The sequence below is a fragment of the Penaeus japonicus genome, unplaced genomic scaffold (genome assembly GCF_977035675.1).
Source record: "Penaeus japonicus unplaced genomic scaffold, GWHDUDI00000001_assembly GWHDUDI00000022, whole genome shotgun sequence".
In the NCBI taxonomy this organism is placed as follows: domain Eukaryota; kingdom Metazoa; phylum Arthropoda; class Malacostraca; order Decapoda; family Penaeidae; genus Penaeus; species Penaeus japonicus.
Genome location: NW_028234424.1, coordinates 29,102,067 through 29,116,079, shown reverse-complemented (window position 1 = coordinate 29,116,079; position 14,013 = coordinate 29,102,067). Strand labels below are relative to the sequence as shown.

The window sequence follows — 14,013 nt, the reverse complement described above, 5'->3', positions numbered from 1 at the left end:
CATCGCTACTCTCCATCGCTACTCTCGTGTCTCCTCCTCTCTCCCTACCTCCCACTTTCCCTTTCTATCTTTTATCCTAATCGTTATCTCTCTGCGCGAGCGTGGGTGTACAAGCTCTCGAGTGCGTCAAGTCAGACCTCCAGAACTTCCATTTATGAGACACGTGAGAAGGAGAATGTAGCAGTTTAACACGGCCGGATCGGATATCTTCACTGCCGACAGTTTTCAGTTTAAGGAAGAGGGAAGGAGAGGGGGTAGGGTAAAAAGAAGGAGAAGGAATAGGGAAGGAGAGGGGGTGGGGTAAAAAGAAGGAGAAGGAATAGGGAAGGAGAGGGGGTGGGGTAAAAAGAAGGAGAAGGAATAGGGAAGGAGAGGGGGTGGGGTAAAAAGAAGGAGAAGGAATAGGGAAGGAGGGAAGGGGGTGAGGTAGGGAGAAGGGAGGAGGAGAAGGAGAGGAGAGGGAAGAGGAAGGAGAAGGGGAAGATAAGGGAGGAGGTCTGGAGCTGAGCGTGAAACCTCAAATGCCAATCCAGGTAACGGGATTTACGTATTGTCATTCATTGATTTTCCACGTTTTTTTTTTTTTTTTAGGAAGAGTTGAGAAGGCCAGCATGAGAGGGAGGGGAGGGGGAGGGGTGAATGAATTTCGTCCGTATACTTGAAGGGTATTGGACTTTTTTTCTTTCTTTTCTCATCTTCCTATTTTTTTCTTCTCTCTTTTCTCCCCCTCTTCCTCCTCCTCCTCATTTTCCTCCTACTCTTCCTCTTTCTCCCCCTCCCATCTCCCTCCTCTTCCGTCTTCTTCATTTTCTTTTTTTCTTATTATTTTATCTTAATTTTTCTACTCGACTTGATCCTTTTCGCCCCCCCCCCTATTATGGTTCCTCCCATCTATAATAGTTCTATGAGCCTAATAGAAAGAGGGGGAGAGAGGTTATGTGGACACAACCTCAAGGAATGATGGGGAGGAGAAGGTGGACGACCACGGAATGGGTTGAGTGACTTGGCAAACAACACTCTCTTCCTCTTCTTTTGATTCCCGGGGTCCTCTTCCTCTTCTTCGTGTACATGATTTTTTTTATAGTCTCCCCGACTCATGTTTTTTTTCATATCTTCCCTTTTCCTCTTGTTATTCCGCTTTGGAGTGTATCTTCGTATCATCTCCTCCTCCTTCTCGTCCTCGCCCCCCCCCCTCCTCATCTTTCTTCTTTTCTTTCTCCTCCGACCTTCCTCCTCCTCTCCATCCTCTTCCCTTACATTTTTTCTCCATTCTTTCTCCATTCTTTTCCCTTTCCCCAAACGTAGCCAGGAAACAAAACGGAAGGAAAAGATGAGGCAAAGATGGGAGAATAGAGAGCGGGGGAAGGATAGAGGAGGGAAATTGAAAGAAAAAGACGAAGATAGGGAGGAAGACGGGGAATAAATGAGGGACAGACAGATAGAGAAAGGAACGAATAAGGGACAGACAAGGGAGGAAGGAAGTGCTGTAAGGGGGAGAGAGTGAAGAAACGAATGACAGACAGAAGGAGCTACGGAGAAGGGAGGGAGGGACAGAGGGAAGAACGAGGGAACGAAGGAGAGAGAGAGCTAAACATCAAACAGAACTTCGAGGACGCTTGTTACGGAGTTATTAATAGAGTATCGGTTTCCAGGACGTTTTTGGAATTTATTTTCGTCTATAGATTCGGATGTTGTCCTTGGCTCATGTGTTTGTTGAACTTTGTCATTTCGTTAGTGTAATTTTGATATTGTTATCATCATCACCATCCTCAGCAGCAATCAGCAATCATCTATCATGCTGGTCCTTCCTCATCACCATCTTCATATCATTATTATCATTATTATTATCTGATGTTCTTTCGTTACTTATTTATTTATTTGCTTATTTCACACCCCCAACTCTTCCTTACGCCTTATGAGATGGTTCGCTCGACGGAAGTTTGGGAGCCTTTCCTAATTTGCATATTTAACCACGCGTAAGGTCGTGTACTTCGAGTTGACTTGTTTATGTATGCATATGGATGTACTTTTGTGTGTGTGTGTGTGTGTGTGCGTGCGTGTGTGTGTGTGTGTGTGGGAATGTGTTAGTGAGTCTATGAACAAGTGTATCCTCGATGCTGAGTGCCCCCCTCCTCTCCCCTCTGATCTTCTCTCCGCAAATGTATGAGTGTACGTATGCATGTATGTGTACGTGTGTGATGGAGGACAAAAGAGTGGTTTACCTGTGGCGGGGGACAGGTGTGTGGAGGGTTTGAGTTACTACCGGAGTGGAATCTTGGCTCGTCTCTCTCTCTCACCCACTCACTCACTCACGCACAGACGTACACACACACACACACACACACACACACACACACACACACACACACACACACACACACACACACACACACACACACACACACACACACACACTAAATCCTTCATATTCTACGTCATCATCCTCTGCTCTTGCTCTCCTTCCTAAGAAATTAACAAGTTTATCAGTATTAACTTCATTATTATCATCGTCATCATTATCATCATCACTGATCAGTCACCATCAGTCATTAGTCATCATCATCACTCATCAATAATAATTGCTAATATCGCCACCATCACCGAAATTTTGCATCATGATTAACTTATTCAGGATTGTTATCATCACCACCACCACCATCATCACCACCATTATCACCGCCACCATCATCATCATGATCACAATCATTATGATCGCCATCATCATCTCTACCATCTCCATTCTTCACAGCCAGACAGTCAGACGGACGCAACGGACAGCATGAAACCATGAGGCATTTACTGTGGCGAAGGTGTGGTCAGGGAGGAATGTGGCGCCAGACAGTATGTGGCCGGCGAACACTTGGGAGGGGGGGTGAGAAAGAGGGGGAGGGGAGAGAGAGAGAGAAAGAGGAAGGGAGAGAGAGAAAGAGGAAGGGAGAAAGAGAGAAAGAGGAGGGGGATAGAGAGAGAAAGAGGAGGGGAGAGAGAGAGAGAAAGAGGAGAGGGATAGAGAGAAAGAGAAAGGGGAAGGGGAGAGAGAGAGAGAGGAAGAGGAGGGGAGAGAGAGAGGAAGAGGAGGGGAGAGAGAGAGGAAGAGAAAAGAGGAAGGGGGAGAGAGAAAGAAAAGGGGAAGAGATGAAGAAGGAAGGAAGGAAGGAAGTAAGTGGTGAGGTTGAATTAGTAGAAAGAGGAAAGAGGCTGAGGATGATAATAAGGGGAGAGGGGACGAAGAAAAAGTATGAGACCTGAGAGAACTGTTTGAATGAAGGGATGCGGAGATGAAATGAAAGGAATGGAGAGAGAAGAGAGAAAAGGGGTAAGGAGACGAAAGAAGAGGGGAAGTGGGGAGGAGGAGGGGGAGAAGGGCGGGCGGGGCGGTGTGACAAGTGGGGTCGGCTAAAACGGCGTGTGACACATCTACTTCACGGGCGTGTGATACTAACACTTGCCTGGTAAATGGAACACATAATGTACGGTCGTTGGGGGGGGGGCGTTCCGACGCTAGAGAGCTCTTTAGCAGGAAGGAATGGACTAGAGAAAAGAAAGGAGTATTTTTTATTTTTGTATATTATGGTACTATATAATGTATATATTTTATTATTATTATGATTATCATCATCATCATCATAATCAATATCATTATTGTTATATTTTTTTCGTTTTAATATCATATCTATAACAGAGAGGATGAACACACACACACACACACACACACACACACACACACACACACACACACACACACACACACACACACACACACACACACACACACACTGTATGGGAGAGTGACCGGGATGAGGGATGTCCTCCGATGTTTTGGGCCAATCCAGATGCCCGACACGCACTTCGCATCGTTCACACTCGGCGGAGCGAAGTAAAGGGTTTGGGAAAAAGTGGTGAGTTGGTGATGATAAGCGACGAGGTGGGATGATGAGGATGGTGATGACAGTGTTGATCGCGGAGATAATGAGGTGGTGAAGATGACGGATCATAGCGGTGATCTGAGGTCTTTATCGCTGGGAGGCTGAAGGATGATGAGGTAATGATGGTGAAAGAGAAGAGGGGGGAGGTGAAGGAAGTGATGACGTTGGAAATAAGAAATAGCAAGAAGAGTCCCCCAGCGCGTAAGGCCCCCGCTGTTGTCTGGAGGACTGCGGGAACCCTCTGCCTATGCCCCTCCCCCTTGTCCTGCCTACGTCTCCTCTCTCCTCCTCTCCCTCCCCCGCCCCCGCCCCCGCCCCCGCCCCGACTCCCCAGGCATGGATGCGTGGCGCAGGGCAGCAGTGCCATGTCGGTGCCTCGGCCTCCTAGGCTATGGCCGGAGACTGAAGTTCTGTCACTTCGCTGTTTCCTGGAACCGTGATGCTTGCTTGGGGTTCCGAGCGGCCCTGGCTAGTGATCGGCTCCAGTAGGCCTAGCTGCCAGGTTGTGCTTCGGCAGGTGTGAGGAACTGCCGGCGGCGGTTTCGTGGATGGTAATTGATCTGCCGGAGAGTGCGAGCGCTGCTCTGCTCGCCGGGGTTCCCGCGTGGGCCTAGCGGTGGCGGCGGCGGCGGCGGCGGCCAGACTTGCGCCTCCGCCAACAGATTCAATCACCGATGTCTTGCTCTCTCTTACCTCTCAATCTGGTCTTAATATAAATATTTTTTTTCTCTTAGTTCTCTTACAATGTTAATTCTTACCTTCAACTTCTCCTCCTCCTTCTCCTCCTCCTCCTCTTCCTCTTCTTCTTCCGCTTCTTCTTCCTCTTCTTCTCCCTCCTCCTTTTCACCTCTATGTCCCACCTTCTTCCGTTGTCACTATTCCCAGCGGTACGGCAACGATGTCACATTCTGTTCCTAGACCTCGGAAACGTATGTGCTGCATCATCACGCGCTGCGGGAACTGGGCCATTTAGTGTGGGTTTGGGAGGGAGGGGCTGTAAGGGAGAGGGCGGGAGGGAAGGAGAGGGAGAGGGAGGGAGAGGGAGGGAGGAAAGGAAGGGAGGGACAGACAGACACAGACACAAAAAAGAAAGAGGCAGTAAAGGGGGCGGGGATAGACAGAAGGGCAGAGAGAGAGAGAGAGAGAGAGAGAGAGAGAGAGAGAGAGAGAGAGAGAGAGAGAGAGAGAGAGAGAGAGAGAGAGAGAGATAGGCAAACCTAGCCATGTTGAGACAGGCTAAAAGAAACAGAAACAGGCGAAAAGAATATAGAAAAAAATAGATAGACTGAAAATGGGCGGGTGCTGTCTCCCCATCACCGCCACCTGCTGCAGTCATGTTTGTCACATCAGCCGCATGTCGCTCCGTTGCTCACGCCGTCACGCCTGCAGCCTGTCATCGCTTGTCCTCGCTTCCCTTCTCCCCCCCCCCCCCCCCCTCTCTCTCTCTCTCTCTCTCTCTCTCTCTCTCTCTCTCTCTCTCTCTCTCTCTCTCTCTCTCTCTCTCTCTCTCTCTCTCTCTCTCTCTCTCTCTCTCACCCTCTCCCTCTCCCTCTCCCTCTCCCTCTCCCTCCCTCCATCTATTCTCTATCTCCTCAGAATTCACCTTGTTTTTTGTCGCATAGCCGTCCTCACTTTTTCCTTCCTTTTCCTTCGTGTCCTGTCCTGCTGTACCGTTCAGTGGCGCCGTGATTGTTCGGTTTGTTATTACAGTTATTTTACTTATGCTGTAATTCTTTTCTTTCTTCCTTTGTTTCATAAACCGTCTTAGTTTTCCTTCTATGAACGATACAGTGTGATTCAATTAACTTGCGTATTCATGGCTTCTGCTAATTTCTTCGTTGATTTGTTTTATTCATTCATTCCCTTTTGAAAAGACTGGGCCTCTGCAACCCCTCTCCGCCATGTCACCTGCCGGAGGGGAGGCCGAGGGCGCCGCTGACAGGCATCTGGGCTGGGCAGCTTGCCGTCGGTGGAGCGGGATGCTGTAGGTGCGGTATGGCCGATGAATGTCCTTTATTGAAGGGCGCCTAAACCGTGATATTCTCTCTCTCTCTCTCTCTCTCTCTCTCTCTCTCTCTCTCTCTCTCTCTCTCTCTCTCTCTCTCTCTCTCTCTCTCTCTCTCTCTCTCTCTCTCTCGTTGTCTTATCTCTTTATCTCTGTCTCATGTACTCGTGATATTCCATTGGTATTCTAAGACGAATCTAAATTTTCAAAATTAATTTTCGTTTAAGTTTCTTGTTATTCTAATTCGAAAAAAAACAATCCGCCGGAAACCCCTTCCTTGACCTTTCTGTGTCCGTCCGCAATTCGAATCGCCGATTCACCCTCCCCGGTGTCTGAGGAGGCTCGCGTGCCTGCAGGACGACTGGCTGATCGGATTAATTGCGGTCATTATAAGAGCGGGAATTATGGCTAAATTGGGCTAATTTGTCGGCTAGGTGTGGCCGTAAATAGGTTCGTTTTGACATGTCGGTCAGGTAGACCCATTGGGGCTTGTCGGGACCGTTGTGTGGCTTTGCGCGTCTCAAGGGGGGGCCGTGCGGCTGGAAGTACGTGTTTGGCCCAAGGGAAGAGCTTGAGCTTGTGCATAGCGGGCTCTTTGTAGACAGATGGGATATGATATTAACTTGTGTGTGTATGTGCGTCCGTCTGTCTGTCTGTCTATTCGTGGGTGAATGCATATGTCTGTGCGAATAAGATAAAGACCGATTCTTAAACTTATTGTGTTTTGCAATTTTCTCTGCATAAGCATTACATAATTGGCAATCATGCATCATGTCGATTCTTTTTGGACCATTTTTTTTATTTGATTCGTAATATTTCAGGAGAAAATGCAGGTGCACTAATGAAGACTGATATGAAAATCATTACTTTACTAGTATTGCTTTATGAAAACAATGTATCGTTGCTCTTCCTAACCTTCTGGAATTGGCATGTTTTATGAGGCTTGCTGGATTACCACTCAGTTAACAAAGCAACAGTCACATGTTCATGGTTTGAGGCCCTTTGGATCGTAGTGTCACCATGGTATTGTGGTACAGTGTGACTCCACCGGGGTATGACCAGGGTGGGGGTGACCTGAAGGCGGGATCCCGCTCAGGACGCTGGTCGTGGCACCCGCACTCACTGGTAGGCTGCATGGCCATCCCGACCATACTCAAGTACCTGTGCACAAGTAAGGACCATTTTGGCTTGATTGTCGCCAGCACCTTTGGCGTTTAACTCCACGATGATTCTTTTTCGATTCTTTAGTCTTATTTTTTTTAGAATTATTTTATTATAATTATATATAAGTATATATACACATTGGGTTTATTACTTTGTGTGTATATATATGCTATATTGGGTTGGGGTTGAATTTTTATATCTCCAGACTGCCAGACCCATTTCTTACCTTGTATGTTATGCACTTTACATAGAGTAGCTGTTTCTTTTACATGCATTGCTTTTTATGTGGACTAGATTAGTTTTTAGTACCAAATAATTTTTAGTTGGAAGTAGATATGGTTCATCAGCGGACAGTATTTTATTTTTGTTTTTGTTTGTTTTTTGTTCGCAGAGCCTGTGAAGGAGAGGTGCGAGGGCGTGAACGGTAATGTTGGAAGTGGTGATGGTTCGCCTCAACAGCACCCTGCCTTCAGCCCCCTAGCCTCTGGTGCTCCCACAACCACCACAACAGTTCCCCCCCTCAGCAGCCAACCGCTGTCCACGACCCACGAGTCCCAGCCCCCAGACTATCATAGTCACCACCACATCATATCCTCAGACAGACCGGAGCGCCCGACGTCACTCATGGCACCGGGCGGTAAGTGGCAGATACGAGGCCAACATGGCCCTGCCTCCCCTGACTCAACTGACGCCGTCTTTGTGACTGCTACTAACACCACCTGTGCTGCCACTACCACAACCACTACCACCATGTGTGGGGGCCGCCATGCCCGCTGGCTCCTCTGTGTGCCCTCCAGCTCTGTGCCGGGGGAGCAGTACCATCCCTCCAATGCCCCCCTTCCTCAAGAAACCCGACCTGTCATGTCCCCAAGCTCTCAGCAGCCCCCCTCACTCAGCTCTGTTGTGGCTCCCCCTCCAGCCACGACTACTCGTACCCTTCAGTCGCCTTCCTCTCACTGTAATCTGGCAGGCTGTTTCTTACGACCAGCCCTCCATCCAGCCACTTCCACCCAAGCTCAGCAGCCCTCTCCTTATGCTCCCCCTAGCCCTCATCCACCTCCTGGCCTTCCATCACCACAGTCATACTCCTCAACACAGCCCCAACCCCAGACATGCGGGGGACATACTGTGACCTACGCCCCCACCCCTTTTGTGCAGGCCAGTCAGCTGACCACCTCATCGGGTCATGTCGCTCCCACACACTCTGGTGGTGCCAGTGTCTTCCCCTCAGCTTACCTCCCAACCACCAACACCACCACCACGTATTCTTTCCCCTCTGTGTATGGGGCGAGCAGTGCAGGCGGAGGTGCAGCGGCCGTGCGGCCCACCCCTTCGCGGACTTCCCTTTCTGGTGAGTCCCAGACCCCAGAGACACCAGCATCACCAGCATGACTGCCGCCAGCATGACATCAAGCCAGCATGTCCAGCCAGCATGGAACCTGCACTTCCTTTGTCCTCAGCTAGTCTTACAGCTTCTCTTCCTTTGCCATTCTCACCTTGATTTTATTTATGATATTCTTTGTTTAATTGTGAATTAATTGTTTCTGTGACACCACAGTGATGTTTATGGTTCAATATAAAATCTTTTTGGGAATGTAAGTGTTCACATCCACTTTCTTGTAGCAAAAAAAAAAGAAAAGAAAGAAAAAGAAAAATCACAACTGACAGATTTTACTAGGGTCAATAGGTGCCTGAATGTGTGTATTTCAACACCAGACCTTCCCCCCCATCTGGTTTTGTTACAAGTGCCACACATTTTTGGACAGTTAGTGCCTGTATGTGTACCTTCTCCACCTAGTATAGTACCATTAATATGTGTAACAGCAGTTGGAGTACTTCTAAGAAGAACTAATTAGACTGGACTTTTCCCATATCATCTCTTCACCCTAACGCTCTCATTGTGTTTCAGTTTCCGATGGGGGCATGGGAGGAGTACAAGTGTTGCCAACAGAAATACCGAGTGGCTTACATCCAGTGCACCAGCGCGACACCCACACCTACTATGGAGGTCAGGGCTCTGCGTCAGAGTACAACTCTAATGAGCAAGCCTACATGGACCACCACCATGTTGCGCACCTCCCTGAGCCCCCGATCCCCGTGTCGGAGATCGGGCCCATCCCTCCACCTCCGATGTTTTCCTCGCCATCACCTGTGGTTCACCCGAGGAGTCACCCTCCCCCGCCTTATCACCCACCTACATCAGTGGCTGGTGCAGGGGTACAGAATGCCATGGGTCACAATCTATCTAATTCTGAATATGGTGGTAAGTACACAGGTTTTAGCTAAGTGAGGCGTGTGATGATAGCGAGTTAAGATACAATATTTCTATTTACAGATGATGTAGAGTATTCTTCTAAGATAGTAATTTTCTGTGTAACAGGTATATAATAAGTATTTTCGTATTTTTTTATATTGTGTTTAGAGAGCAAATTTTTGTAGGAGACAGGGTTTTATTGGAAAATTGTTTAGAATTTAGGATTGTGGGACATGCTGCTATAGAGAATACAGACTAGTTTCCAATTGAGATTTTTTTCAAAGTATACTATAGTGATATAAATAGATTTTTTACCGATGAAATAAAGCAAAGCAAAAAGTAGAGGACAGAAGTTTAATAAGATCTGCAGGATTATTATCATATTAAATGCAATAGAGAGTTATATTTGTTTTTGTTAACAAGTATATAAATTATAGTAGATATTAAATGAAATGCAACACAGGACCATTGTAGGGAAAAAATCTTTATTTGTGATTACAGTCACTATTTGAATGCCCAAAAGGATTTCAATTTGGAAATCTCCCAAACTATGTGACTAGTTCACTTGATTTGGGTTGAGGATGAATTATTTAGATGGAATTTAGTGTGAAGTCATAAAAAGAAAAAGAGTGGGAGATCCTTACATTTCGTGAAATTATTGAAGGAAAATGGAATTTATGATGTAAAGTTCAAGTATTTCTTTTTGATAATACTTAATATTAGATATATTTTGTTTGTATTAAGCTATCCTAATGCAAAAGAAAGAAAGTATAAGTTACTTTGGTTGTATCACAATTCCTAAAATCTAAAGAAATTATTTCATTGAAGGTTTGATTATATTATGGAATGTGGAAAGTATGTGATTCTTTCAATGATATATCTGCCAGGAATGTCAGATATATTTAGAAGTGTTATTTTGCCAGGTAATGAAAATTATTTAAAAGAAATCATTTGCATCTAATAGATTAGGATGAGTGTTAGAACATATTACAAAAAAGTATTCAGTGCTACTGTTTATTTTGAATAGTGTTGATTAGTTTAACAATTATACTCTTATGGAATTTTTTATTAAAAAACAGATCTCAGATAATAATTCTGTTTTTGAAGGTAGAGTATATCGTTGTAAGAAACACATAGAAATTGTGTGTCTTTATGGATCTTGCAATCAAATGTAAATTCATGTTGCTCTTCTTAAGGACCTGCAAATTTTATTTTTATTTTGTTTCAAATTCAGTTATAGATTTTTTTTTTTTTTTCTTTAAAGATGTTAGTAGACAGCTCTCTATTAACCTAGTTCACGTATATTTTTCTTTTGGAATGTATAACATGTAATTGACAGTATCTAGCTGTAAAGTTAATAAGAGATTATGGTTTTTAATGGTGGACTAACATATATCTAGAAGTATGTAAAGCAACAATTAAGTTGATCTTCATGTCTCTTCTTTCTTTTCTTCTTGTCTCTTGTTTTTGGTTTCTGAATTGTGTGATACTTGACTTGCAGTCAGAGAGGATGATGATGATGATGATGATGATGATGATGATGATGAGGATGTGAAAAGCAGTTCAGCTAATGGCATCCTCGGATGGTTTGAAGCCAGAATGGCGGAATTTGCTAATGCTGGTAACCATTGCAGTAGTTTATTTTATTATTTTAGTTTCAAATTCTGCTAACATCTTTAGATGTTCACTATTAACTGCACCAATTTCTATAATTTCATTATGCTTTCCTTCCCATTTTTTAACATGCAACTGAAACACGATTACTTGGTTCTTATCCTCTTCCTCCAAGGCTGTCTCTGTAGCCATAGCCTCAGTCATCTCTGTTCATAGTGTTTGTAACATAAGACAAGCTTACATAACTGCCACTGAATATAACATCAGTGCCATTAGAGTGGATATTAACAAAAAACATGAATTCCTGTACATTTCTTCATTGCCATTACTTCAGATATGATAATCAGTTGAATCCTTTTAATTCATCACTATCCAATCTCTCAATGGCTTAGGGAAAGGATAAGTGGTATTGAGCATTATATGTATGTTAGCTTATATATATGCCACCAGTAACATGCAAGGAAAAATGATGAAACAAATACTTCCCCAAAGTGTTACATATATGAGTATGTGATGTTTGAATATGTAGGCAGACATTGTCATAAATTTTGGATATACAATCCTACCATTAAGATATTATGGTCCACATTGAACATGTCCTGAGAACACTGAAAGTTTACCCAGTTTATGTAGTATTGTGTTGTACTACCACTTTGTGTCACAGATTTTCCCCTCAGGGTATAGGCAGATGTTATAATTGTAGTTTTTTTCCTTTGTCATATTGGTATTCATATGGTAGTTATTAGTAAATGAGGCTCATCAGACATAATGGGCTACATTAGTTATTGCAAATATAATCTGTACTTTTATCTTCCTTAACTTGAACTGTTCTTACTTGGCCTGACCTTATCTTACCATGCCTTATGTTTTATGATCTTGCATTATTTTCTTCTACAGTTTCTTGTCATATTTATCTTATTTTTTCTTTATAAGCCAGTTAGACAAGGAACATTTTAAAAGAAAAGAAAATAATGATACATATGAATAGCAAATTGGCAGTGGATTAAGGGCTTTTATCAATAGTCTTATAATAACATGGGCAGACATCAATATTTTTCTCACAATAATATTTCTACTTGTTACACAAAATTATATTCTTAAACTGTTTTGATTTATTTTCTCTTTCTGTTCCAATTTTGATTATCTTTAAAATTCTTTGTTAATTTTTTCATTTTCTCTCTTTTCATGTAAAATTTTTGGTATGAGTAATTTCTCTTCCTTCAGCTTTGCAGTATAGTGATTTTATTTTCTTCTTTCTCACTTTCCTTTTCAATTATGTTCTGTCCTTGCTTTTTGGCAGCAGAGAGCCAGAGTGCTCCCCAGCATCATACTAACTGCTTTGTACCCAGCTATTATGCTTGTACAGTTGTACTTGGTATTTAGTGACCTTCCAGAGACTGCTGATCCCATAGTCTCTAGACACATTAGCTCTCAGGGATTCGCATTGTAGAGAGAGAGAGAGAGTGTCCCATTAAAAGAAGGAAGTAGAGGAAAGCTTTTGCTGATATATATATATATATAAATTAGATGGGAAATTAGGGGGAATATAGATCACTTTGCCACTTTTTTCATTTCACTTAAAAGACCCAGAGCTCTAAAGGTAGCTGTCCATATAACATGATTCTAGGCTTGCATCAGTTGATAGACTCTGGCTGGGTACTTGTGACAACACACCAAATGTACTTCTATTCTTATGTCTTTGGGTGGTATGTTGCCAAATACGTAATTTTCATCTATGCTATTTTGTTTCCAGCTGACTAAAGATTAATGAACTTCCCATGTCCAGTGGTGTGTAACATGTAATTTACTTCCTGATTGCATCGGCACTCTTGATGTGATGCAGGTTGATATTTGTTGATATAGCTGTTGATTCTGGCTGGCAGTTGCTGAGTGACAGATAGCTCTGCTTGATTGGAGAAATTGTTAACACTATGTGTGGTGTTTTTGTATTTTATACAAAAATGTGCTGTACATGTTGTAGGTACATGTGAGGGGTCAACATTGACTTTCCTTTCTTTGTTCTATTGCCTATGTATAAAAAAACCAGTTTTATAATAATCCATATAAATACCCAAATAATATGCATGCATAAAGTATTGATGCACTAATATCTCAGTCTAACATCATGTCTCCCTGATGAAGGAACGTTTACTTCTTGTAGCAAGTGCTTACAATTAAACTTACACTGTTGTCTGATTAAACAATGTAGACATTTAAAAACAGAGTCATACATGATCTGTTCTAATCTGTTCCAGCTTGACTTGAAAAGCTAAGGTTCTGAAAAAGTTACTTTAAAATAAGGTTCCATACTTGATCTTGTAATCTCTTGACATTTGACATTAAAATGTTTCATACAGTAATCTTTATGTTAAACATATTTTTCATAGATGTTGCTAAACTTCATTTAAAAACTTTGATATGAAAGAGGAGCTGATGTTATCCAATGAACGTAATAGGTATAAAAACATACTTTTTAAAAGTTTCTCAGTATGATAACATGGCCACAATTTTTCTGGTCTAATTATAGTAGTAATGGTTCAAAGAAAATCAATTAGTGTAATTTTACTTTGCCAGATGATGATATAGAAGATGTAGACGAGGGCACAGAGGTTGATGGTGTTGTGTTTTACAACACCAACCATGGCCCCTATGTTGACACCTCCAGAGTAGAAGAAGTACCTGCACGGGAGCCCAGACTAGATGCCAAGCCTCTGAAATCTGCACTCAAGAAGAAGAATCCCTCAGGAACTGCCAATGGGTCTGCAGGCACGCCCCCAGCCGGTACGCCGACTGATGGGGGAAAGCCTCTGACTGTGCGGCAAGATGGCAACAGGTGAGAAACCTTTAATAAAAAAAAAAAAATTAATTGTAGATATCAAAGGGAAATCTATCAAGAAAAATCAATGATCTAGATAAGGATTTTGCTAAGTATTTGAATATAAGTATTATAGGTGTGGGTTGGTGTTATTTTGAGGTCACCAAATTAGAAGCTTAGGACTGCTTTAAGTGGCATTCTAGAAGCTAAGATATGGGTTTTGTTTGATGTTTTT

General features: G+C 43.3%; 1 protein-coding gene across 19 annotated transcripts in view; it reads left to right on the top strand.

The window, feature by feature from the left end:
• LOC122260728 (phosphatase and actin regulator 2) overlaps positions 1-14,013 on the top strand; it is a 474,429-nt gene that overhangs the window by 440,166 nt on the left and 20,250 nt on the right. For 6 of the 19 annotated variants that reach the window (XM_086549773.1, XM_086549776.1, XM_086549775.1 and 3 more), the window contains 4 exons: positions 7,487-8,446; positions 9,005-9,358; positions 10,851-10,970; positions 13,538-13,796. In XM_086549773.1, the coding sequence (XP_086405899.1) occupies positions 7,487-8,446; positions 9,005-9,358; positions 10,851-10,970; positions 13,538-13,796 (1,693 nt within the window). The remainder of the gene's footprint in view (positions 1-7,486; positions 8,447-9,004; positions 9,359-10,850; positions 10,971-13,537; positions 13,797-14,013) is intronic. The other 13 variants (XM_086549780.1, XM_086549779.1, XM_086549778.1 and 10 more) reach the window with 4 other exon arrangements.